Raw genomic sequence first — 25,101 nt, forward strand, 5'->3', positions numbered from 1 at the left:
AAGACAAACAATAACAACATTTTGACACTATTACCTGCCATGGAGGGAGTTTTCTCCCCTCTGGCTCTCACTTAGACCGTATTTTCTCCTCCAAGCTTTTATTCCTTGCTTTCTATAACATGCTCTTACTGAGGCAATACTAACCAAAAACCTAAAATTATTGCATAGCATCTGAAAAGATCAAAATTACATTAAGCATTCTAACAATGCAAATGTTTCTGCTAATAAAGCCAATGCTTCATAATGCAAGAGCCAGTGATCCTGTTTGTGGTTTATAACATGTTTTGTTTTGATCACTCTGGGGCATGTTAGTACTTGTAATAACTCTATAAAAGAAGAAAACCTCCAGAAGACTTAGATCAGTCAATTTTGTTGTTTTCATACCCCAAATAGTACATTTGCATTGAGAAGAATGTGGAAAATAATGAACACATTGTATTGTGGATAATCTGGTTTGTTGTACCTGTATGTACCATGAACTATTAAATGTAAGTATACTGTAATTGTATGCATTTAAAAATATAAACAATTGGGGTTTCATTTGCATATTTTTAGACACTAATGGTGTTTTCTGTCTGTTTCTAGTAATTTGCCTAGTGGGATTGGGCCTGGTGGTCTTCTTCTTCAGTTTTCTACTTTCAATATTTCGTTCCAAGTACCACGGCTATCCTTATAGGTAATATATTTATACTAACATGAATGTTTTTATTTTTAACTAATAGAACAGAATTTCAGTGGTTAATATATAATTAAGGATGAATGTGAAGTTGCTGTGTGACTTTTAAATTCAGTTAAGCAAGTTTTTGAGCACCTGCCATGTGTTCAGCATAGTGAAGTACACAAAGGAGATATAAGGCATGGTTCTTGGTCCCTGACAGCATATAGTTTCTTTTTAGACATATGTATTTTTATATAACAAATGAGGTTTAAGTTCATTTTGAGGACTTGAAAATTTTACCTTCCCTTAGTTTGTCATGATTTTGACTTCATTTGCAAGATTGTTTTCTCATATAATTCACTGTTCATTGTCTAATAAACTTTGTATTATCTTTTGAATTCTACAAAATTTTAACTTTTCAAAATAAGAGCCAACATGAAAGGGAAAAGTTAAGTAAGAAAATAATTTCTGGTCATTATAAATCATCATAACGAGTATCTCATAAGATTTTCACCAACAAATTGTCATAATTGGAGATGGAAAGATATTGAAAACTCAAAGACCGCATTATTATTACCAAACTATACTTTCAGTAAAGCACACTACAGTAGACGTGCCCGATTACAGTTGTTCAGTTTATGAATTAGGCATATATTCATTCTTGAGCTTTGTCCTCCTTCAAGTTTTCTTAAATAAGTTATATTTTTTCTTTCTCTAAGGAGTCCTTCTTTTAGCTTAGCTCATCTCTCTAATGAGTAAAAGCGCAATATTTCCTTTTTCAGAGATTTTGAAGACTCTGATTAGGTAGTAGAACCAGTGATATGTTGATAGAAAATAAAAGCTCCTCAAAGCCTACATTTCTTCCACCTGTGAACAGTGGACATTTTTAGAACATTTCTACACAGGTCATAGCAACAATATATAGCTTTATCAGGGAGAAAACTAATCGCATAAAAGGGAGATCTGACTATGGGATTGTAATACAAGAATAAGACTCTTCAGCCCCACACTCTCTATTTTCATATATGGCCAGAGGTACCTTTCCAATTCTCTTCTTCCCACACCCATTAAAAATAACTATACCAAGGGAATGGAAGAAATGTGGGTATCAGATTTCCTGACACCCTGCCTGCAGTGTAAATTTTTAAAAATATCTGTTCTGAGGGCAGCAAGAGTTATGAGAGAGGCAAGCAGTCTTCAGGTTTTTCACTGTACTCTTGACTTTAGAGAGCCAGCCAATTTTGGTTTTGATGATGTGAAATAATCAAATCAAATCCAAGATTAAGTAATACCCAAGAAAGATGAAGTTTTTTTTTTTTTTCTTTCGCCCTGCTCTAGGATTGAGAGTCATGTTTCTGTATGATTGGTACTTAGTTTGACCTGTGCTCTATAATGGAAACTGTAAATTAAGAAAAATAGAAATCCTCTGTATTTTATCTAGGATGCCAAAAACACTTGAAAATTAATCCATTTTCATCTATAGCACTTACAGTTTCAAAGGAAATGTTGTATCTCTTTATGAAAAGATAAACTATACAGTAAGTGATACTGTGAGATTCTTTTTTTGTTTTTTTGTTTTTGTTTTTTTGTTTTGTTTTGTTTTGTTTTTTGTTGTTGTTGAGACGGAGTCTTGCTCTGTTGCAAGGCTGGAGTGCGGTGGCTCGATCTGTGCTCACTGCAACCTCCACCTCTTGGATTCAAGCGATTCTCCTGCCTCAGCCTCCCGAGTAGCTGGGACTACGGGTGCCCACCCCCACACCCGGCTAATTTTTTGTATTTTTAGTAGAGGCGGGGTTTCACTCTGTTAGCCAGGATGGTCTCCATCTCCTGACCATGTGATCTGCCCACCTCGGCCTCCCAAAGTGCTGGGATTACAGGCGTGAGCCACTGCGCCCAGCTGAGATTCTTAAGCCCTATTTAGTTGACAGGAAGTAGGGAAGGGTAAAGGGCAAATTCTAACTTTCCTTGTATATCAGAGCACGTAATGATACCAAAATATCATTCCCTATCTAGATTATTATCTGACAGCAATATAATGACTAGGAAAAGTGGAGAAAAAAATATTTTACTAGTTTTTTATAATATTGCACTTGACAGCACTATTTTTGTTACGATATGAAGAGTTTAAGTTTGTACTTTTTTTTTTTTTCAAGTAGTAGTTGTCATTTAGTATAATTAATAACTCTCCAGTGCTCTGGGGTTATGTTGTTGTTGTTTGTAACCAAGGTTGGACATAGAAACTACCCGGAAAGCTTTTGAAAATACATATCCTTGGCCTCACCATAGACAGAAATAGTAAGCACATCTGAACCAGCGTACATGCCACTTACGTTATTTCTGTGTGAATGTGGCATTTGAACAGTCGTCTTACGTAACCAGCCCCACACTCCTGTCAGCTCCCCACCAGCCTAACAGGAGATAGATTTGCCTTCAGCAGGCCTCATAATGCTAGAAATATAGATGAAACTCTTGTTAAGAAGTCAGAGATGGAAATTATTTTTTAGAGTGGTTTGTGAATGTGAAATTTGACATAGTTTAGATGAAAACCCTAAGGAGGAGCTGCCAAGAAACAGAATCAGAAGAGAGCCTATCAAAGAAGCTTGGGACACCAGGTGTGCTAAACAGTGTGACATGCTGTGTAGAGAAATGGCAGGCAGGCCTCTGGCTGCTATAACAGCTCTTCAGAGTGCTCCATCATTTGCTGTGCTATTGTGTGGGTTTACCAGATTGACTTAGACAAGCTAAATAGAGTTTGGTTGCTCTGTTAGGCAATTTTAGCCAAAAGGCAATCAGGGTATTTTAGGTTATGGGAGGTTTATCGGAGAGATATATGGAGAAGCAAGGAAGACAATTAAAAACCTAACTGCCACATACCTAGATCTCTCAGATGTTGGAAAAGGTTCAGAAAATAGGTCATTCAACAACAGAACTCCATTGCTTCAGAGGTAACTCAATGGCTAATCTCTTGCTCCAATTCTTCCACTGTTGTTACTGAGTAATGTCTTTATACCGTTCTCTTCAGCTGATTAGAGCCTTCTCTGTCCCTTTGGCTCCCACCTATATATACTACCAGTTCTCACTCTCTCAACATGATTTTGTGAATTTGCTTTTCTAGAAGGAAATGACTGGCTAAGTTTTTCACCCTCCAGTATGGGGCATCTGATTTAAGTAGAACTTTGAAGCCAGTCTACCCTTTGGACTCCTTGAAGGTGTTCAGAGAGCCCACTGAATGTAAATTAAATTAATTGTCTGTTTCTTAGGCACATCCAAAAGAAGCCAAATACAATGACAAGCACCTATAAAAGTTAAAACCACCAAATATGTGACCAGAATAGTATTTAATTCAGTTCATGTATTTGGGAAAAAGTTGTGTAAGATAGATCTTTGATCCTAAGAGATGGTTCTGAAAACTCTGTGGCTTCTTATTCCTACACCATGTGCAGCTGAGTCAGAATCTCCACGTGTGGGTTTTCAGAATCAGGTGAATAGTTACCCAGGTAAATCTGATATAACCATTTTATGAGCCTGTCTTCGGAACTAAGTGATAAAGGATTTCACAATTGCCTCTCAGTTTTAAATTTGAGTTGTTAAATGCTTTATAGACATGCCCGTGATGCTTACTGTAAAGTCATCTGTTTGGAGAAAATACATCCATGAACCAGGGAATAACAATGTAAAGTGTCACAAGCTAAGTGGCAGATCTGTTGTATGGAAATAATTTACAGCTGAGAAAGATCACTGTGGGTCTGAGAAAGGAAGACTCCAGAAGGCAGCTTGAATTAGGCTAAAATTCAACAAAGCATTTGGACAGAGAGAGGAGGGGCTCAGGATATTTCATGGGCAGTAAGTCATAATTTGTGTACAGAGGAATGGGAAGAGAAATATGTTCATGGTATCTTGTGAGGATTATGAGTATACTGCTATGGTGTGACAGCCTTAATATGTACTACTCAATAGTGAACATGTTTCTGGTTTAAAATGCATTAATTAGAAAGAAATTTATGAAAAGGAAGATATATACACAAAAGGAAATATTCTTAACCAATTTGGGTGAATTTTACGACAATTCTCTAATTCAAATTCTAGATGTTTGCAAAACTAGTAATTATTTTTCCAGATGAGTTTTTGGGATTTTTTTTTCCAGAACATCATAGTGTTCTAGTATTTTAGTACTGCAAAGGATCATGGAGATCATATCGTTGAAATTCATTTTACAGATAAGACCAAGAGAGTATCTTTATTTAGAGACAGAAGCAGAAAATATGACTCTTAGCTCACTTGTCTCTCCTGTGCCATGTTTTGTGTAGAAAAACATGATTTGTATATTCCTATAAGTAGAAGATTATCCCAGAATCAAAGTTGAAAATAACATGAGGTCAAATGTGTAATGACCTCAATAATCTGATAGCCAAAGCCTCTAAGAAAAATGTTGACAATTAGATAAATGTTCAGCACCAAGATAATAACTTACTTTGGCCTCTTGAATTCTTGTGAGGTCCAGTAGTTCAAGAGATGATGATTTTACTCAAGGAAAAACGTCCTTGTTCTTGAACTTGGTACAAATATATGCAGTGAAACAAAAGGAAATCTACAGAAAAACTAAGGGACACTGACAAAATCTACTTACTAAGCAAATTTAAGTAATTTTTATATCTTATTCTTTACTAATGAAAGCTGCCATCGTTTACATAGATGTGATTCCCTTTTTATGTTTTTTCTAATCTTCTAATGTTCTGTTCATGTATCCTCAGATCATTTCTGAGATTTGTTCTTTCTTACCTGAATTTCATGGCTTAGTTATCCAGCTGTTCTACTGTCCACTTTAAATAATCCCTCTAATTATATCTTCCCAGATCACATTAAAGCCTTCTAATATGTCCCTTCAGCTCTTTTGAGAACTGTCATTTAGTCGTTTTCCTACATTCTATGGATATACTGTAAATTGTTCAGCAAGCTTTCATAAATCCTTATGGTGCTCATAGATAACCCTTCTTGTGATCATTCATACGTGAATTATTTTGCTCTCTCAGGTTTATATAGTATAATTGTTCCCTTCATGACATTTACAGTATCCTCCTAAACCAACCAAATACAGTGGACATGGGAACATTATGAAAAAAACCAGTTTTCCATTTAAAAAGTTTTAATCCCTTTCGTTAGTCTAGCACATGTATATATGCTAAAGTTAACTTAGTAATAATATATTTTACTTGAAGTCATCTTTTTATTCCATTGCATTAGTTTCCTTTTTAAATAAGCTTTCGTTTTCTTCTCAGTTATTTTATCAACTCTCTTGTGAATGATTATGATAACTGCCTGACAAACATCAAAAACAGATGTGACTAAAAGACTGCAGAGAGTATATAGCAGAGATTTGGACACACCCTGAGCCAAATTACAAAAACCTGACAGTACAGGGAAAGCAAATATGTATCTATTTTAGTTAGCTAAAGAAAGAGCAAAGGTGATGGCAAAAGCAAGTGTCAAAGAGGGAACAAACAAAGGAGAAGAAGAAATAATTCTGATACTAGTTGAAAGGTGAGATACTGATAAAGAAGAGAAAGACCTTTTCCCATCAGATTATCCTGTGGTGAACATAGCACCACGTTGTTAAAGAATATTTTGTTATTCCTGGAAGCATTTACCTGCAGCACCAGCATTATATGACATGTTTTAAAAACTGCTCACATCAGATAAAGCAGTCTATAGAAAATGAGAGAATGAGATGCAGGAAAGAATTATTCTAGGAAGAGGAAAACCCACAACACATATTCCCGGAGGTACTTCCTGGCCTTTAGTACTTCTGCAAAGACATTTGTAGATGTCCATTTTCCAACATTAGGCTGTACGACAGTAAATCATAAACTCTAGGGACCAAGAGCTGAACCACTCCAACCATCCAAGACAGAAATACATTGAAGTAGGCTGACAAGAGGAGAAAAATAGTTTCTCAACCAAGACTGTATCCTTGACTTTCCCAATTTTAACGTGAATACATGTTGCAGAGATCAACTGCTAGTACAGATGCACATTCTTCTTCACAGTAGCTCTTGGAAAGCTTCCTACTTCTACTTTAGATCATACCTGTACTTGGGATAAGACACTTGAGTTACCCTTTAGTGAAAATGCACATTTGAACATAACACCTTCTACGTTTTTTTTCTTTTTTTAAGAAAAGTACCTTTAGTAATGGCCTTTAGGCTCCAATGCCAAAGTACTTGCTTGGGTGTTATGCCTCCGACTTTTAGCCCTCAATGTCTTCATTTTGCATTTTTGTGAATTATAAACTGTTGTGCCACTGATATACAGGACTATATCCGTAATTACCTTTATGTACAGAACCTTGATCATAATTGTCTTTAATTTTTTTTACATTTTTTCTCACAATTTTGAATTCTATTTAAAATACAGTCCTTAATTTCTTCTATCTGAAGTGATCCTGTTCTGTTTATTCATTTTTATTTTAATCTTAAGCCTTACAAAACCTGAAACATCTATGCCCATCATATTTTTTCAGTACTTCATAGTACTTTCAAAATTGTTGTTTTCTTTGCTGATACAGGTACCTGCTAAAGGGATAAAAATCTACTTTAAATATTTATCCTATATTCTTAAATCTTCCCCTAAAGTTTACCCTTAACAGTTTACAGTATGAATCTGTTTCATGCCGTTACTAAATTCTCTCAGATTGTCTTTTAAATTTAATAGGCAAACTTCCCCGACTGGAATCACCAGTCTGCTCGTTACTAGCTGTGTGACCTTGGGCAAGTTACTTAACTTTTGACAAGCTAAGTTCTCATTTATAAATGGAGATGATTTGTCATATGTCGTTCAACTATTATAAAGATTACATGAGAGAATGCTTGCAAATCACTTATCACATTGCCTGGTACATAGTACTAATTAATAAATGTTTGATGCTAATTATCATTAATTCTGATATAAATATTTAAATTCATTTTTATTTAATCTTTTCCTAAAAAGTTTTTCTTTACGCTAAAGATTAAGTAGTTTTGTCTTACAGTTGCATGATTCAGTTGAATGAAGAAAAGATTTTCCCTGAACCTTTTGATGAGCTTAATCGGGCTCCCGGGTCTCTTGAAATTGTCAGTGAAATAGGAGGGTTACTATGAATTTGGTCTAATTACGATCTGAGCCGGCAATTATAAACAACAGTTTATAATTCACAAAAATGCAAAATGGAGACATTGAGGGCTAAAAGGTGGAGGCATAACACCCAAGCAAGTACTTTGGCACTGGAGCCTAAAGGCCATTACTAAAGGTGATTTTCTTAAAAAAAGAAAAAAAAGTAGAAGGTGTTATGTTCAGAAAGGAAGAAATGTGATTTCAGTAGTAGCACTGAATTCATTTTATATATTACATGAACTTTAGTGCTTGCCCCATTTTCTAAGAAGAGCAAAGTGCTAGCAAGGACATCCTATTCTTCACATATGGGTAACTACCTTATCAATATTTTTCACTGGCACTCTGTGCTCACAAAAGTTTCCTTTAGAAGGTGTCTATAGTAACATCTAAGGTACATCAAGTCTCTGCTTTTGAGACATGAGACATTTCTAGTAATTCTGTCACTTTGCTTCCTAACTGTTCATTAGACTCTGTCTTAGGGAGGTAGTAAGATATAATGGAAAAATAACAGTAATAAGGAGAACCGAGCTCAAGGTTGGGGTTTAATTCTCTGTATTAGCTAGAGCTCTAGCTCTGCATTTAGACAAATCCAGGTTTGAATTTTGGTTCCTCTTAACTAACTTTGGGGCTTAAAGTTAGTTACTTAACTTCCAAGTCTCATTTTTCTGCAGCTCTAGTTACTTCTCTATCTATATTTAACTTGGTTAAGCCTGTTTCTTAATCTGTAAACTTGGTATGATAAAACCTACCTCAGAATTTTATGGGGATAAATTAATTATATAATCAATTTGCAGTCCCTGAAATGTAGTAGGTTCTCAATAAAAAGTACTCACTTTCACTTACCTCCTCTTCAACTATACTAGCCATTTCAGCAATTGATTATTCAGTAGTACTTTGTTGCATCGTTTTTCATTAAGTATTCATTTACAGTTGTTTCATGTGTTTGTCTTTTTTTTGTAGATTATAAAGTATTTGTGTCTTTGATAAATACCTTTTATATATCTCCAAAGTGCTATGCACATAGTAGGTGCTCATCATATACTTGTTAGTTGAATCTGTTTACTTGAAAATTTTATTCCTTGTCTACTTCCATTAAATGCAATTGTAACCATTAAAACAGAAACATAGTGAAGCTTACTAGCTTGCCACGGCTCCAGAAGATGCAATTCATACCAAATGACACCCCCTGGAGTTGTCAGGTTCTTCATAGTTGAAGGTGTGTGGAAAAACAGTTATTCCCCAAGCTCGAGCTCTAAAGGTAACTATCGTGACTGGGCGTGGTACCTCAGGCCTCACACCTAGCACTTTGGGAGGCTGAGGCAGGAGGATTTCCTGAGGCCAAGAATTTGAGACCAGTCTGAGCAAGATGGTGTCTACAAAAAATTTAAAAAATTAGCCTGGCATGGTGGGCACACGCCTGTAGTCCCAGCTACTGGGGAAGCTCAGGTGGAAATATCACTCGAGCGCAGGAGTTTGGGGCTGCAAGTGAGCTATGATTGTGCCACTGCACTCCAGCCTGTGCCACAGAGTGAGACCCTGTCTCAGAAACTTGTTCTTAAAAAAGAGATATTGCAGTTCCAATTCTGAGCTGGGTGATAACAAGTGAAAAACAGAATATATAAATTAAGCTTATAGTGGACACAAAGTGCCTTCCATTGTCTTAAAACGAAACTGATAGTTTCTAATGTCGTTGGTTACCTTGAGATGAAAATGGAACGATATTCAGTAAGGAAATGTACAGAATAACAGCTAAAAGTGAAAGGCATTCATACCAATTTTGAAAAAAGTATGATAGTGAACAAGTACAGCAAGGCAAAAATTCTAGCATGTAGAGGGTATAGCAATTTTGCATTCATTTGTACACCTTAACAACCTTAAGCTGTACAAATAGAACAATAATATGTAAATGGTGTGATGATCAGCCCACAGTACACATCATTGATGAGAATTTCACTGGTCTTAACCTTTCTCATGCTGAGTCCTGGCTTTGTAAAATGACTTATAAAGATCCAAGGATTTAGAGATGATTAAGAGATAAGCTGGCATTCTGTAAAGGCACCATTGTCTATCCCCTATCTTATCTAGATTAAGAATGTAGTGCTAAATCTTGTAATAATATTGTACAAATGGAAATTCAATCTTAAGGATTATTTTTTCCATATTGTTGTATTTCATTGTGGTGTATTGGAAAGTGATCTGGACTTTGAGTGAGAAGATGTGATTTGGACCATGGCACTTAAAAACTCTGTAACCTCAGGCAAGTCTTTTAATCTTCTCTGAGCCTCAGTTTTCCTCATTTTTCAAATATAGAGACTATAACATTTATCTCATAAGACAAGTTGTAGTAAATTACTGTTTTACAAATGTAAGATAACTTTTAACTGTGAGATTCCATATTCCAGTCTTACATTATTATGTTTATCTGCTACAGGGAAAAGTCCTCAGATAAAAATGTCTACCAAAAGACTGACACATGGAGTTAATCATTTGACAGATGCAATCCTTCCACGCCAAGCAAATATACTTTCTTAACTTCTGTTTGTTATCACTTAGGGAAAAAAGGCAGTCAACAAATATATTTAATTCTGTCTAGGAAAAATGTAGCGAAATCTTTTTTCCCATTAACAAATAATGTAAGCCTTAATATTCAAGGGTAATAAAAAATCCAAGTCTTCCAAACAGTTAACTTACTGAAAACTTTTTTAAAATCAACATTTGCTAAATTCAGAAACAGATAGTAGGTACTTTATTTATATATATATATAAAATTACTGTCGATTTTACATATATATAATTTTATATATATGTAAAATCGACAGTAATTTTTTGCAGAAAATTCACAGTCCAGTTTTTTGATTCCACACTGCACATCCCACCCCCTCAAGCCCAGAGAACACAGGGTCTAGGCTAACACACACATGAAAAGCAGCTCTAGAGACTTAATTCCATTGTGGTAATACAGCTTTCTTACTCTGGCAGAAGCTCCATACCATTCAGCAACCCACTGAAAGTAGGGAAGGATTAGGAAGCTCCTGTGTTCCAGAAGAGTTCTGAACTGGCTCTTCATCTGTCCCTTATCCCCTCCATTCTAGTTTTATTGTTCTTCTCCCCCCAGATTGACTATCCACGTTCTGGTCATTCCTCCTTGTCAAATGTGGTTAACACTTTACATAGGCCTCTCTATGGAGGAGGCTGTGTAGAGAATTGGCCTCAGCACTAGGAGACTGTACTGCTGTTGCCCCATGAAATGACATATCTAAAAAGCTTCCATTCCCAGAGATCTTTTCCTACTCTCAATAAAGGCCTAGATTTCTTTAGGCCTTTTTAGAAGACCGCTTATTTTAGACCCAAAGACTTTTCTGAGTTTAGCAATCTTCTATTACAGAGAAGAGAGCCCCAGGACTTTTGGCTAAAGAATTCTAGCTAAGGGCCACAATGTGCTTCTCGCTAGCATCTCATAGAACACATGTGAATGTAGAGTAGATATTAAGAAGAATGACTCAGTGAGTTGCACTACCCACAAGGTCAATGGACAGGCATGAAAATTCAACCACTGGCCTAACTGTGATTAGCGAAGAACCCAGACCTTTTTTTCCACTTTGCACCTTTTTTGGATACCAAATGAAATCTGAGCAGCTGCCCCTTACCCACCCACATAAGTGATTGCTGTGAGACAGGTGACATTATGTAACCACTGGGTCTCCCTGACTTCCTCCCCAGTTTGAGAACAGGAAGAGCAATGCACAAAAAAATTCTGTCGAGCTGAGGATATCGGAACTTAACCAACTCCCACTTGGACAGAATACATTTGTTCCAGAACACTGTGTACATTCTGGGTTTTCCAAATATGAGAAACAGATGGAGTCATTAATTCAAGATAAATAAACAAAACAAACAGCAAGCCATTATTTGCTACCTGTTCAGATATTTCACAGGAAGGGAAAAGGAACAAACAAGCTTTTGATACACCCTCAGTCTCCAGTAACCACCAGTGACCAAATCCAAAGTTCTCTTCATGTGACCTTTCTAGCATTTTAGTTGACAAGCCCCTCTTGGAAACTTCATACCCTGGATTTTGTAACATGGCATTCTTACACCTGCCTTTTTTCTTTTAGATTATTTCTCAGTCCTAAATATACGTTATCAAGTCCTGACCTTTGTCCTGACATCCAGAATCAGACCTGAATACCACATTAACAGTTCACCTCAATACGTTCAAAAATCATTATCATCTGCCTCCAAATCTGTTCCTCCACCCCTTTTCCCCATTTTCCCTGACACTGTCATTGTCACAGTCACATCACACAAGATGGAAATCTTGAAGTCATTTTGTCCTCATCCTCATCCTGCTTTATGTTATTTGGTCTACATTACTTTTCTCTTCCCACAGTTGCCGTCTTGAGTACATTGTGTCTTTTTCTGACTATAACCGAGCCTCTTAAATTGTCTCCCAATATCTAGTCATTATCCCCCATAATACATCACTTATTGTAGGGTAGTGTCAGAATTATTTTAAGATATGCGCTGATTATGTTGCTTCATTAAAATTCATTAATAGCTAATAAAAAAGAGGAGGGGAAAGTTAATACATGTTCCTTCTAGAAGATACAGCTAAGCAAAATGAAGGAAATATATTCATAAATCCCAACACCTAGGTCATCAAATGTCATCAGTTTAGCCTGTAGATATTTTGAACCTTGGGAATTATGTAATACATATTTTGTAAGCTGCTTATTTTTCTTTTATACATCATGAGCATATTCCCGTGCAGTTAACTACATTCTACAATATATATGATTTTACAGCTATGGAGTAATATCAATGTATGAATTGCCACAACTATTTTAAGTTTTATGCCATCCAGCTTTTTATGGTATATCTTTCAGTACACCCTGTGGTTTAATACGAGACTAAGTAACTGCTGTGTTAGTTTATCCTACAAACTAAGAATGGCTTCTACAGTTCTAAATCATTGGGGGGTGGAACGTAAACAAAGAATATTTTGTGACATGAAAATTATGAAATTCAAATATCAGTGCCTATGAATAAAGTTTCATTGAAACGCAGCCAGGTTTGTTTTATGTGTTGGCTGCTTTTGCACTACGACAGTTCAGTTGAGTGGTTTCAGCAAAGACCCAGGGCCCACAAAGTTTAAAATACTTACCTTCTGGCTTTTTACAAAAAATGTGCTAACTCGTGGTTTAGCCGTGCTGAACACAGCACTGAATATGTTCTCATACTTTCATACCTTTCCTCATCCAGTTTCTTTGGTCTAGGCTGCTGTCCCTGCATCTTACTTGTTCTCAGAGTTCTGCTTTTTCCATTCTTGTTAACACCGTCATCATGTCAAATACGTCACTATATCATACTTAATCATACCCAGGCCTTTCCTTTAGCTACAAGAAATATAAGGCCCATGACTTTCAATCATTTCATTTTCTGCAACACCCTTCTATGCACAGAATTCTAGTACACAAGAGTTGTTAAATGCTGATTGAAACAGACTTTTGGGGGCCCTGAGATTAAGAAAATAGCTAACACTTGCGTGTCTCTCTAGAAAAATCTTTTGAATTTCAAGTAATAAACTAGCTAATAAACCTATGGAATATTATTCCTCAGCAAATCAAAGACAGCATTTTCATCTAAATAGTGGTTTTCTACCATGAGGGAGTGTTGAGGAGAGAGCCAGCCTTAAAGAGAGAAATGGTTTGAAGTTGCCATCCCATTCCTTCTTTGTGTAAACAGAGTCTCTCTGCATCCCTGATGTACTTCAAGCAAAAATAAAGTGACACAGACTAGAAAGGAATGCTTGCTTCCCTTAGGCTAGGGGAAGTGGGAGCTTCTGGGGGCACATTTGTGCTAGTCCTAGCCTTCTGTCTTATCCCTTGTGTGCAATTTGCTACTCTTGCCAATTAGCTTCCATTTTCTATTACTATCTGAGTTACAGTTGGCCATGCATATATCTACTTCAGAATACGCGAATAAGCCAGTCACAGCAATCAGTGCTATGCACATGCAGACTACTGCTATGGATAACTACAGTGCGATTCACTCATGACTGAGAGTGGAGCAGAGTCCACATAGAAGTTGATGGTGGTACCCAAGGCTGCTTCTCACTCACTCTGGAAGAGACCGCAAAACTGAAAAGCACACATAAGGGGAATAAATTCAGTTTTCATTACTGACAGTTTTTTTTTAAAAAGTATGATACAAAGGCATTTATACATTTTTGTGATAGGCCTTATTAGAAAAAACAATATCCAGGCACTCCTGAACCATAAATTTGTAAGAACTATTATACTGTTGGATTAAGAAGCAAAATTATTAGACAGATAAATGTGAAAAGGGAAAAAATACGTGTCAGATCTTGATTAGAAATGAGAGACTAATTCCTTGAGTGATAATATCAATATAAAACATTCATACTGGAACATACCTTGAAAACTTAATATTTATAATTTAATATTTATATAATGAAAATAAAAGTGAAACCTGAAATACTGATTAGAGAACAGCAGTTCATACTTCTCTCAGAAACATTTTAACCAGCCAAACATTTTTGACATTTTTGCGCTTCAAGTGTTTCCAGTGTCTTGAACAAATGAAAGTTTTGTAACTTTTTAAAATGAAAATGATAGTTTTGAAAATAAAAGCATAAGAATTACTCTACTTGTTAGATGCATCCTTTATTGTAGGACAAATTAATGAGTTTCAGATTATATATTTATCATTTCATAATGATATAAACAACTGGTTATTATACCAGCTTAAGAAAATTACTAAATGAAAAAAAAAGTAGCGTAACTAAAGATAATATTAATAAAGTACTCACAGAGATCCTTTTACTGTGAATATACCTAAATATCATAAAACTCCTAAAAAGTTAGAAGGTATAAAATTACCAGTATGGATCAAATTAGTATTTTTGCTTTTACAGGGGTGATATCGTTAGCAGTAATAAAGATTACCTTTAGTGCTCCATAACTTGAAATTTGCAGAGCCTTTAAACACTAAACAACAAAAAGCTACAAATCCCTAGTTTTAAGTATCAGTGTATTTTATGATTAAGGTTTCTTTTTTCATTAAACCTCGTTCTTCAGTTAGCTTCATCTTCAGAGCAAGCTGATGATGGCTTGTGTGTGCTAGCAGGATGAACGCTATCTTTTCAAAACATAATGCCACAGTTCACGTACAGCGGACACATCTATCTGCTTTACCAGCAGTGTTTTTAAGGATCATGTGGATTGAACAGCAACTACAGCTTAAGGCCCTGACGAGGGTTACTGCTGACATTCTTCTTCATGGAGATGGTCACCCTTATCGTACGCTTTATTCATTACCTATTATCTTGAAAGTAGAGGCGACGTCTCATTGCATCCTGATATCACCACATCATTTTTATCTTCTAATTTAACAATTTCTCAGAAACAGCTAACAAGAGTAATTTTTCTGATTTGTATTGTACTATGACTTTATTTACGTTTTAATTGATGTTATGTAAAATACACTGTATATTATATAATTTAAATATATATATTTTATGTTTTATACTAAAATGTTACATTTTAAAATACATATTTATTCTTGCACATAGTATCACCAGAATCCTAAAATATTAGCACTGAAAAGAACTTTGGGAATCATCCAAAACAAGCGTTCTTTTCACTAATGAGGAAACCGAGGTTCAGAAAGACAAAACAATTTATGCCTAGGATATTATGATTTAAACATCCAGATATAAAACTTACCTACTTTGGACATTTTTCCAGCTACATGTTTTTTTTTGATGTTGTTGTTGTTTTTTGTTTTTAAACTACAGGAACTATTAATTTCATTTTTGCTTTTATATTTAATTAAAAATTGGTTTGTCTTTGGTTGCCTTGCAAAGTTGTCTTGTGTTGTCAAGACTCAAAAAGAACATGCCACGTGTTAGCAGAAAGGTACAGATATAAACAAAAGCTTCATAAATGTTATTTAAATTGATTTACCATCTTATAAAATTAAATTTTGTTTCATAAATTAAAGCTTTGCTTAGGGAAGTTTAAAAAAATAACATAGTTATCTTTTACTTTTATATGTACAAGTATCTCTGCTGATGTTTCATCAGAAGTTTTATGATTTATGATTTGTGTATACTCTTTTTGGTTGTTCAATATGATGAAATTGTAAATTAACTAAAGACCAAGTGATTAAATTATACATTTAGAGAAAAAATATTTTTAGGACATTCAAATGACCCACTTCACGCATTTGTTTCAGTCCATTCCCTTGTATTTCCCCTACATTACCATTTTAAATGCTGATTTAACTGTTGTTCTAGCCAGCAATGAGAGGAATGTCTATGTAAATTTAAACCACAAATTAAAGTTTTCAGCATCTTCTCTCACCCTGACCCTGTTCCCACCCTAAGCCTGATCTGTTTAAACGCACTAGTTTAGAAAAATTGCCCTGATGTAAAAATTACAATTAGTTGAATACAATTATGACATTTTAATGTTATATTTACATGTGCTAATTTAGAATGGAATAAAAAACATTGTATCTTCCTTATATTCAGCACATAATAATTTTCTTTCTTTTTCAGCTTTTTAATTAAATGAAGCCAAGTGGGATTTGCATAAAGTGAATGTTTACCATGAAGATAAACTGTTCCTGACTTTATACTATTTTGAATTCATTCATTTGATTGTGATCAGCTAGGTTATTCTAGTGTAGTTTTTTTAAACTGTGGGTTTTCCTAGTAAATTTAATTTATATAAGTCAATGGTAGCATTTAGTAATCTACAAAGGAAATATCAAAGTGTTTTTCAAGCCTATTATATTCAGTGTGTGCCACAGGATTGAAATAAATGACAATGTAATTATGAATTCATGTTTTAGAACTGTTTACTCATTAGTAAAGGACCGCAATGTTAGTAAAGAAAACCTATGAAATGTATGTTAAAGATTCTTAGTATTGTACAGGGATAAAGCAAATGCATGAAAATATGTCATGTACTGAAAATTAAACTTACTGCAGTTTCGGTTATAAAGGACGTGCACTGTTACGAATAGTGTTTTGTTATTAATTATAACTAGATAAAGGTATATAGGACAGGGAACTGGATGAATGGTACCTACAATTTGGATGCCTAACCAAGGACTGGAGCTTCTTCTTGAGATCTAAATCTAAAGTAAATGTGCATTAAAACAGTGTGCTTCAAAGGCATCAGACGATGAAAGCAACATACCACAACTAGGAGTTACTTCTCAAACTTAAATGTCATCTGGGAATCCAGACTTAAAAATAAGAGCAAACTTAACACACTATCCATTTTCGAGCAAACTTAACCCACTATATCCATTTTGCTCATGTGTTTTATGGAACCAGCTTTCCATCAAATCCTCAGTCCTTGAACCCAGATAAAAGGTTAATTATCCTAGGGTTAGTGAATGATTCAGTGAAGCTTTCTTGAAAACAAATACAGGAGTGTAATGTACTATTATGTTTGTATCCTGTTTTAGTTTATAAAGCACTTTCACATACATTATGGTATTTCTTCCTCACAACAACCTTGTAAATTAGTCAGGAAATGTAAATTTTATCTGACTCATAGAAGTAATGGAAGCTGAAAGCCAAAAATAAAGTTTATAAGCAGACCTTCAAACTCTCAAACATGGATTTTTATATTCTGTGGAGTTACCCAAATTAGGGTTTAGGAAAGCAGTTCTTCAGTCAGTTCACTAAGTGTTTGCTTTTTGTTTTTAAGGTTTGTTGTCTAATTTTCATTAAGATTTGAGTAATAGACCATGGAGAATTGTTTTCATTGGGAGTTCCAGTTATATAGCCTCAAACAAGAAACAGGTGTACAACCACTGAGTTTACTTACTTAAATCTGTGAATTTCAATGAAGAATGGGAAATATAAAGGCCTACTGGGGCATGTTTATCAAGTTATATCCCAGGGCAATGTGTGTGTTAGCAGGATGAATGCTATCTTTTGAAAACATAATATTCAGTGAAAATTACATAATAATTATAAGTTTATAATCATACTCCCAAATCCGTTACTAAAAATAACATAAATTCTCCTAGTTCATGTACTTAAATGAATAAATTTAGTTTTGGAATGACATTTATGGAAAAGCAATAGATGAACTTAATCATTTGATCACTGCCTATCCCTAGGCAGAACTTGACCTGTAATTCTTAATCCATTGTAGATTTTTTACATTTTACTCAAAACTTCAGAGATTACATAGAGACTCTCAGGTCAGATTTTACAAGTATTAAACATTTGTTAATTATAATCACTTTTGTTTGTATCCTTAAATGTCAGAATTATCTTGCAGTTAATATGCAGCTGATTAAATGATATTACAAATTATCTCTAATCTCTCTGTAAATCTTTTAATCATATCAAAGTCAGGTCATCCTCAGACACTATAACTAAGATAAGGAGTACTTTACCATATTAGTAAAGGTTTTCTAGCTCATATTTTCTAATTTCCTCTGAGCATTTAAAATTACATCCAATGATAAAAACAATATTTTTTTTCAGAATTTCATGGTTTAAAAAGCTGCGGCTTCTCTATAGACAACTGTTACATAAAGGAAGTGATTCTAGAGCAAAATACACTGCCTCAACATAAGTCGTTACTGACTGGAAAATGCTTTAGGCAGAATTGCAAAGAGTGGCTCAAACATATAGTTTGCTTACAGAATGTAACGTGCAAAATCATATACATATGATGTATTTACCTTTGCTAAACAATGAGAATTGAATAATTGATTTGTACCTGGTATGTTATATCCTCCAGTGTCACTTTTTAACCAGATTCACCGTGCGTTCCAAACTGTCATAAAAATTAATTATATGTTTAACAATTGTTTTTCTACTACAGTGGAGAGAAAAATCCTAATTATAAAATTCCACCTAAAGGAGTTGCATTTTGTAATAACATCTGATTAATAACTTGATGCATTTTGCTCAACATACTGTTCCTGGCATTAGATATTCACATGAGTAAGCCCAGTAGCATTTTGTGCTTACTGCAGTTTTCTTTTACACATGAAGTAACATCCCTTGTCAATTACAATTCAGCAGGCATGGTGATTTGGGAAGACTAGATGTTGCTGTAACCATAGAGTTTGACAAGTATTCCCTTTCTTGCTATCACGAGAACCTCCCTAAGGGTACGTGAAGGGAGTGGTTATTCTAAATAAAGCATGACATACTATTTTTCAACCAATGACATTAAACATTGTGTTTTAAGAAGGACTGGTCACTGGGGCGAACACATTAGCTGAAGCATCTAGGGACGAAATACTTGAATTGACGCTTGAAGACTCAATGTTCTCAGAGTCCACAGAGCTCATTAAGTTTAAAATAGTAAAACAAGGTCTTCTTCATACTCCAGCAATATACTATATTGGATCAGACCAATATATGTAATAATGTTTTCTCTAATAGTAGAAAAAGGATGAGCATTGTAGCTAGTCACACTCAAAGGGTACAAGTATGCATTCATTAGCTCCTAAATTCGCTGATATAATTCATGAGCATCTGCCATTTATGAATTTTCCATATTCTTCTATGTCTGAAATACACGCACATGTTTATATCATATACCAAGAGTCCAACTACTATACGAAGTTTTAACAAAGCATCTCACCTTCCAGCCATAATAGGAAAATCATGTCACATTTACCCAAATGTTGATACGTCTATCTATTTGCATTAAAAAGTATGCATAGATGTCAGGAAAAATGACAGCAAGGAATTCCAGGGACATACCCATCCTTAGAAAAACAGGAAAAAAAAAAACCAAAAAACTGTCACACTACATTTTATTGGAAATTTGGTTAAAAAAAAAAAAAAAAAAAAATGGTTTACCAAACAACTGCTTAAACCAAGAAAATGCTTAAATTAAAAAAGCAACTGAAACTCAGCTGGATAGTTTAATGGCATTTTATCTTAATACACCCTCTTTCCTCCCCAGTCAGGAATGGTCTTCAAGACTGTAGCCTGCATTCCTTATGTGGGTTCCTGGCTTTGGAGGGAGCAGAATAGACCTCATTCTTAAGAAATGGTGTTTGTTTTGACCTATCTAGGGGCTTGCCTTCTGTTGACATAACTCAGAAGTCTCTCAAGTGAAAAAGTAGCTGTGCTGAGAATGGTTTCTTGAAAGCATTGAAAGTAAATAAACAAGCCATGGCTGCCTGGAGAAAAGATTAAAGTTGGGACAAATAGACACACATTGAAAGCCTGGAAGGAAAAGCTGGATAGTGAAATAATTTGGAGAATAAGGACTTGGAAACAATCCTACATGTAACAGGGACTCTAGAAGGACCTACACATACCCAGGGCAGGATCCATGTTCAGAAAAGTCCTGAGAAGATTCTAAGCTTTCACCTCTTGCTGATGTTAATATTTACACCCAGACCAAACAGGAAGTGAAGACGAAAACAGTGGTAAACAGCCCAGATAAGTGTTGAAAGAGTTCCCCAATAGAGAACTGTCTGTAAAGGTGGGGAGAGTATTTTTTCTTTTTATCTTTTTTTTTTCTTTTGTCTCCAGGCATTTAAGGAAAGTTCTGTCAAACTACTGACTGACCACTAAGCTAATGGAACAGACACTACACAGACAACATATGACAATTTAGAAAAGTCACTAAACAAATCACTACTACACAAACTGCAATTCACAACAAGCCATGATAACAAAACTTGGGGTGAGGGCAGAATCTAGTTTCCAGAGTTGCCACATTATAATGTTCAGGCTATCCAATTTATAAAAATTTAAAAAGTGAGGCATATAAAGAGACAAGACAGTCATCTTATTCACAGTAAAGAAATTAACAGAAACTGACCCTGAGGCAGCACAGGCATTGGACTTGGTAGACAAGGACATTAATGTCTTCAACATACCCAAAGAGCTAACAGAAACCATGGACAAACAACTAAAGGAAACAAAGAGAATGATTATCATTAAATAAAGAATATCAGTAAAGAGATAAAAATTATAAAAAGGATAGGAACAGAGGAAGTCAGATTGTCCGTTTGCAGATGACATGGTTGTATATTTAGAATACCCCATCATCTCAGCCCCAAATCCCCTTAAGCTGATAAGCAACTTCAGAAAAGTCTCAGGATACAAAATCAATGTGCAAAAATCACAAGCATTTCTATATACCAACAACAGCCAAATCGTGAGTGAACTCCCATTCACAATTGCTACAAAGAGAATAAAATACCTAGGAGTACAACTTACAAGGGATGTGAAGGACCTCTTCAAGGAGAACTACAAACCACTGCACAAGGAAATAGGAGAGGACGCAAATGGAAAAACATTCCATGCTCATGGATAGGACAAAGCAGTATCGTGAAAATGGCCATACTGCCCAAAGTAACTTACAGATTCAATGCTATCCATCAAGCTACCATTGACTTTCTTTATAGAATTAGAAAGAAACTACTTTAAATTTCGTGTGGAACCAAAAAAAAGCCCACATAGCCAAGACAATCTTAAGCAAAAAAGAACAAAGCTGGAGGCATCACTCTACCTGACTTCAAACTATACTACAAAGCTACAGTAACCAAAACAGCATGGTACTGGTATGACAACACATATATAGACCAGTGGAACAGAACAGAGGCCTCAGAAATAATACCACACATCTACAACCATCTGATCTTTGACAAACTTGACATAACAATGGGGAAAGGGTTCCCTATTTAATAAATGGTGTTGGGAAAACTGGCTAGCTATATGCAGAAAACTGAAACTGGACCCCTTCCTTACACCTTACACAAAAATTAACTCAAAATGTATTGAAGAATTAAATGTAAGACCTAAAACCATAAAAACCCTAGAAGAAAACCTAGGCAATACCATTCAGGACACAGGCATGGACAAAGACTTCATGACTAAAACACCAGAATCAATGGCAACAAATGCCAAAATTGACAACATGGGATCTAATTAAACTAAAGAGCTTCTGCACAGCAAAAGAAACTAAAATCAGAGTGAACAGTCAACCTACAGAAAGGGCAAAAATTTGTGCAATCTCTCCATCTGACAAAGGGCTAATAATCCAGAATCTACAAAGAACTGAAATTTACAAGAGAAAATCCCATCAAAAAGTGGGCAAAGGTTATGAACAGACACTTTTCAAAAGAAGACATTTATGCGGCCCACAAACATTAAAGAAAGCTCATCATCACTGGACATTAGAGAGATGCAAATTAAAACCACAGTGAGATACCATCTCACACCAGTTAGACTGGCGATCATTGAAGAGGAAACAACAGATGCTAGAGAGGATGTGGAGAAATAGGAATGCTTTTACACTGTTGATGGGAGTGTAAATTAGTTCAACCATTGTGGAAGACAGTGTGGTGATTCCTCAAGGATCTAGAATCAGAAATACCATTTGACCCAGCAATCCCATTACTGGGTATATACCCAAAGGATTATAAATCAATCTACTTTAGACACATGCACAAGTATGTTTATTGCAGCACTGTTCTTAATAGCAAAGACTTGGAACCAACCCAAAATGCCCATCAATGATAGACTGGATAAAGAAAATGTGGCACATATACACCATGGAATGCTATCCAGCCATAAAAAAGGGTGAGTTCATGTCTTTTGCAGGGACGTGGATGAAGCTGGAAACCATCATTCTCAGCAAACTAACACAGGAACAGAAAACCAAACACCACATGTTCTCACTCATAAGTGGGAGTTGGACAGTGAGAACACATGGACACACGGAGGGGAACATTACACACCGGGGCCTGTCAGGGGATCAGGGGCTAGAGGAGGGATAGCATTAGGAGAAATACCCAATGTAGGTGATGGGTTGATGGATGCAGCAAACCACCATGGCACATGTATACCTCTGTAACAAGTCTGCATGTTTCGCACATGTATCCCAGAACTTAACGTATAATTTTTAAAAATTATGAAAAGGAGTCAAATATAAATTCTGATGTTGAAAAATATAATGATCAATAATGATCTTAAAATGAATCAGTTGAAATTATAATAATATAATAATAATTGGAGAAGTTATTAGAGAGGCTTGATGGAGAAGAGGCAGAGAAAACAATCAGTGAAATTGAAGCTAGGTCAGTTGTTGAAATGATCCAGTCTGAGAAGGAGACTAACGCAGACTAAAAGACCTGTTAGACACCATCAAGCATATTAAGTATAAACACAAGTCCCAGAAGAGAAAGGACAGAAAAGAGTATTCAAAGAATAATGTTCAGACTTACCAAATCTGAAAAAAGACATGAAGCCAATATCCAAGAAGTTCAACAAATTCCACCTAGTATGCAAACTCAAAGAGATCCATACCAAGACACATTAAAATCAAATTGTCAAGAGATCAAGAAAGAATCCTGAAAGCAGCAAGAGAGACGTGACTCGACATGTAGAAGAAATCCTCAGTAAGATTAATAGCCAGTTGCTCATTAAAGGCCACTGAGGCAGAAAGGCATTTTAGAGTGCTAAAAGAAACTATCGGCCAAGAATTCTGTACCTGGCAAAGTTACCCTTTTAAAATGAAGGATAAAGTAGTGCGTTCCCAGACAAATGAGTCTGTTCTACATAGACCTACCCTATAAAACATGCTTTAGCATGTTGGAAAATACTCCACAAATGGAAATACTCCTCAAAATGATCTACAAATTCAATTTGCTATTATAATCCATTGGTCTTTTTGCAAAAGTAAGAAAGCCGATTCATATGGAAATGCGTGGTGTCCCTGAATAGCCAAAGGATTACTGAAAAAGAACCAAGTTGAAGAGTCCTTCAAGCTGAAAGGACAACTCAGAGCCATACAAAGAAATGAAAAACATTATTAAAAGAAATAACTGCATAGATTAAATATAAAATACAGCATTATTTTTGGTTTGTACCTCTGTTACATATAATTTAAAAGATGATTGCATAATACAATAGCTGTAAATCTTGTGAACCTACAAATTAAAAACTACAATATATAAACTGGAAAACAAATACGTGGAAAATAAATAATGTAAAACAACCAGTGGATCACAGAAGAAGTCACAATGGAAATTAGAAAACATTTTAAGACAAATGAAAACAAAAATTCTACATACCAAAATTTATAAGATACAGAAAAAGCAATGTTCAGAGGGGCATTTGTAGCTGGAAATGTCTGTATTAAAAAAAACAAGAAAGGCAAGGCGCGGTGGCTCACACCTGTAATCCCAGCACTTTCGGAGGCTGAGGTGGGCGGATCACGAAGTCAGGAGGTCGAGACCATCCTGGCTAACATGGTGAAAACCCGTCTCTACTAAAAAATACCAAAAATTAGCCAGGTGTGGTAGTGGGCGCCTGTAGTCCCAGCTACTTGGGAGGCTGAGGCAGGAGAATGGCATGAACCCGGGAGGCGGAGCTTTCAGTGAGCCAGGATCATGCCACTGCACTCTAGCCTGGGCCACAGAGCAAGACTCCGTCTCAAAAAAAAAAAAAGAAGAAGATCTCGAATTAATATCCCAACTACACCTTAAAGAGTTGGAAAAAGAAAAACCCAAAGCAAGCAGATGTATAGAAACACAGAGCAGAGCAGAGCTAAACAAAATAGAGAATAGAAAAACAATAAAGTCAATGAAACCAAAGGTTGGTTCTTTGAAATGTCAACAAAATTGGCCAACCTTTAGCTATGCTAAGAAAAAGATACAAATTACTAATATCAGAAATGGAAGTGGGAGCATTAATACCCACCTTGCAGAAATAAAGAGGATTATAAGAGAATAATTGTATACCAAAAGTTAAATAACCTAAATGATACGGACATATTCCTAGAAACAACCAAACTATGAAAATCTACTCAACAAAAACAGAAAATATGGACAGACCTCTTAACAAGAGATTGAACTGGTTATTAAAAACCTCCCAATAAAGGAAAACCCAAGACCAGATGACTTCACCGGTGAGTTACACCAAATATTTAAAGAATGAACACAATAATTCTCAACTAGTTCAAAACAGAAGAGAAAGTAACACTTCTTAATTCTGAGGCAACTATTAACCTTGACACCACAACAAATACACTAAGAAAATTATCTCCTATGTAATTAAGTATCTCTTATGACAGTGCATGTAAAAGTCCAACAAAATACTAGCAAACAATCCAGCACGATACTAAAAGTTTTATACAGCATGACCAAGTGGGAATTATTCCAGAAATGCAAAGGTGGTTCAACATATGAGAAAGAAAATCAGTGTAACACACCACATTAATAGAACGAAGAGGGAAAACTACGTAATGATACAGTTGATG

General features: G+C 35.4%; 1 protein-coding gene across 4 annotated transcripts in view; it reads left to right on the forward strand.

The window, feature by feature from the left end:
- The window catches only part of TUSC3 (tumor suppressor candidate 3), a 313,790-nt gene that overhangs the window by 203,283 nt on the left and 85,406 nt on the right, over positions 1–25,101 (forward strand). The window contains exons 9-11 of one of the 4 annotated variants that reach the window (XM_054497894.2): positions 586–676; positions 9,997–10,061; positions 16,389–16,470. The exons of 1 other annotated variant lie outside the window; for it this stretch is intronic. In XM_054497894.2, the coding sequence (XP_054353869.1) occupies positions 586–676; positions 9,997–10,015 (110 nt within the window). In that variant the 3' untranslated portion in view covers positions 10,016–10,061; positions 16,389–16,470. Of the gene's footprint in view, positions 1–585; positions 677–9,996; positions 10,062–16,388; positions 17,460–25,101 lie in introns of those variants that run through there. 2 more of the 4 variants (XM_054497895.2, XM_063668524.1) reach the window with 2 other exon arrangements.

The sequence above is a fragment of the Pongo pygmaeus genome, chromosome 7 (assembly GCF_028885625.2).
Source record: "Pongo pygmaeus isolate AG05252 chromosome 7, NHGRI_mPonPyg2-v2.0_pri, whole genome shotgun sequence".
Taxonomy (NCBI): domain Eukaryota; kingdom Metazoa; phylum Chordata; class Mammalia; order Primates; family Hominidae; genus Pongo; species Pongo pygmaeus.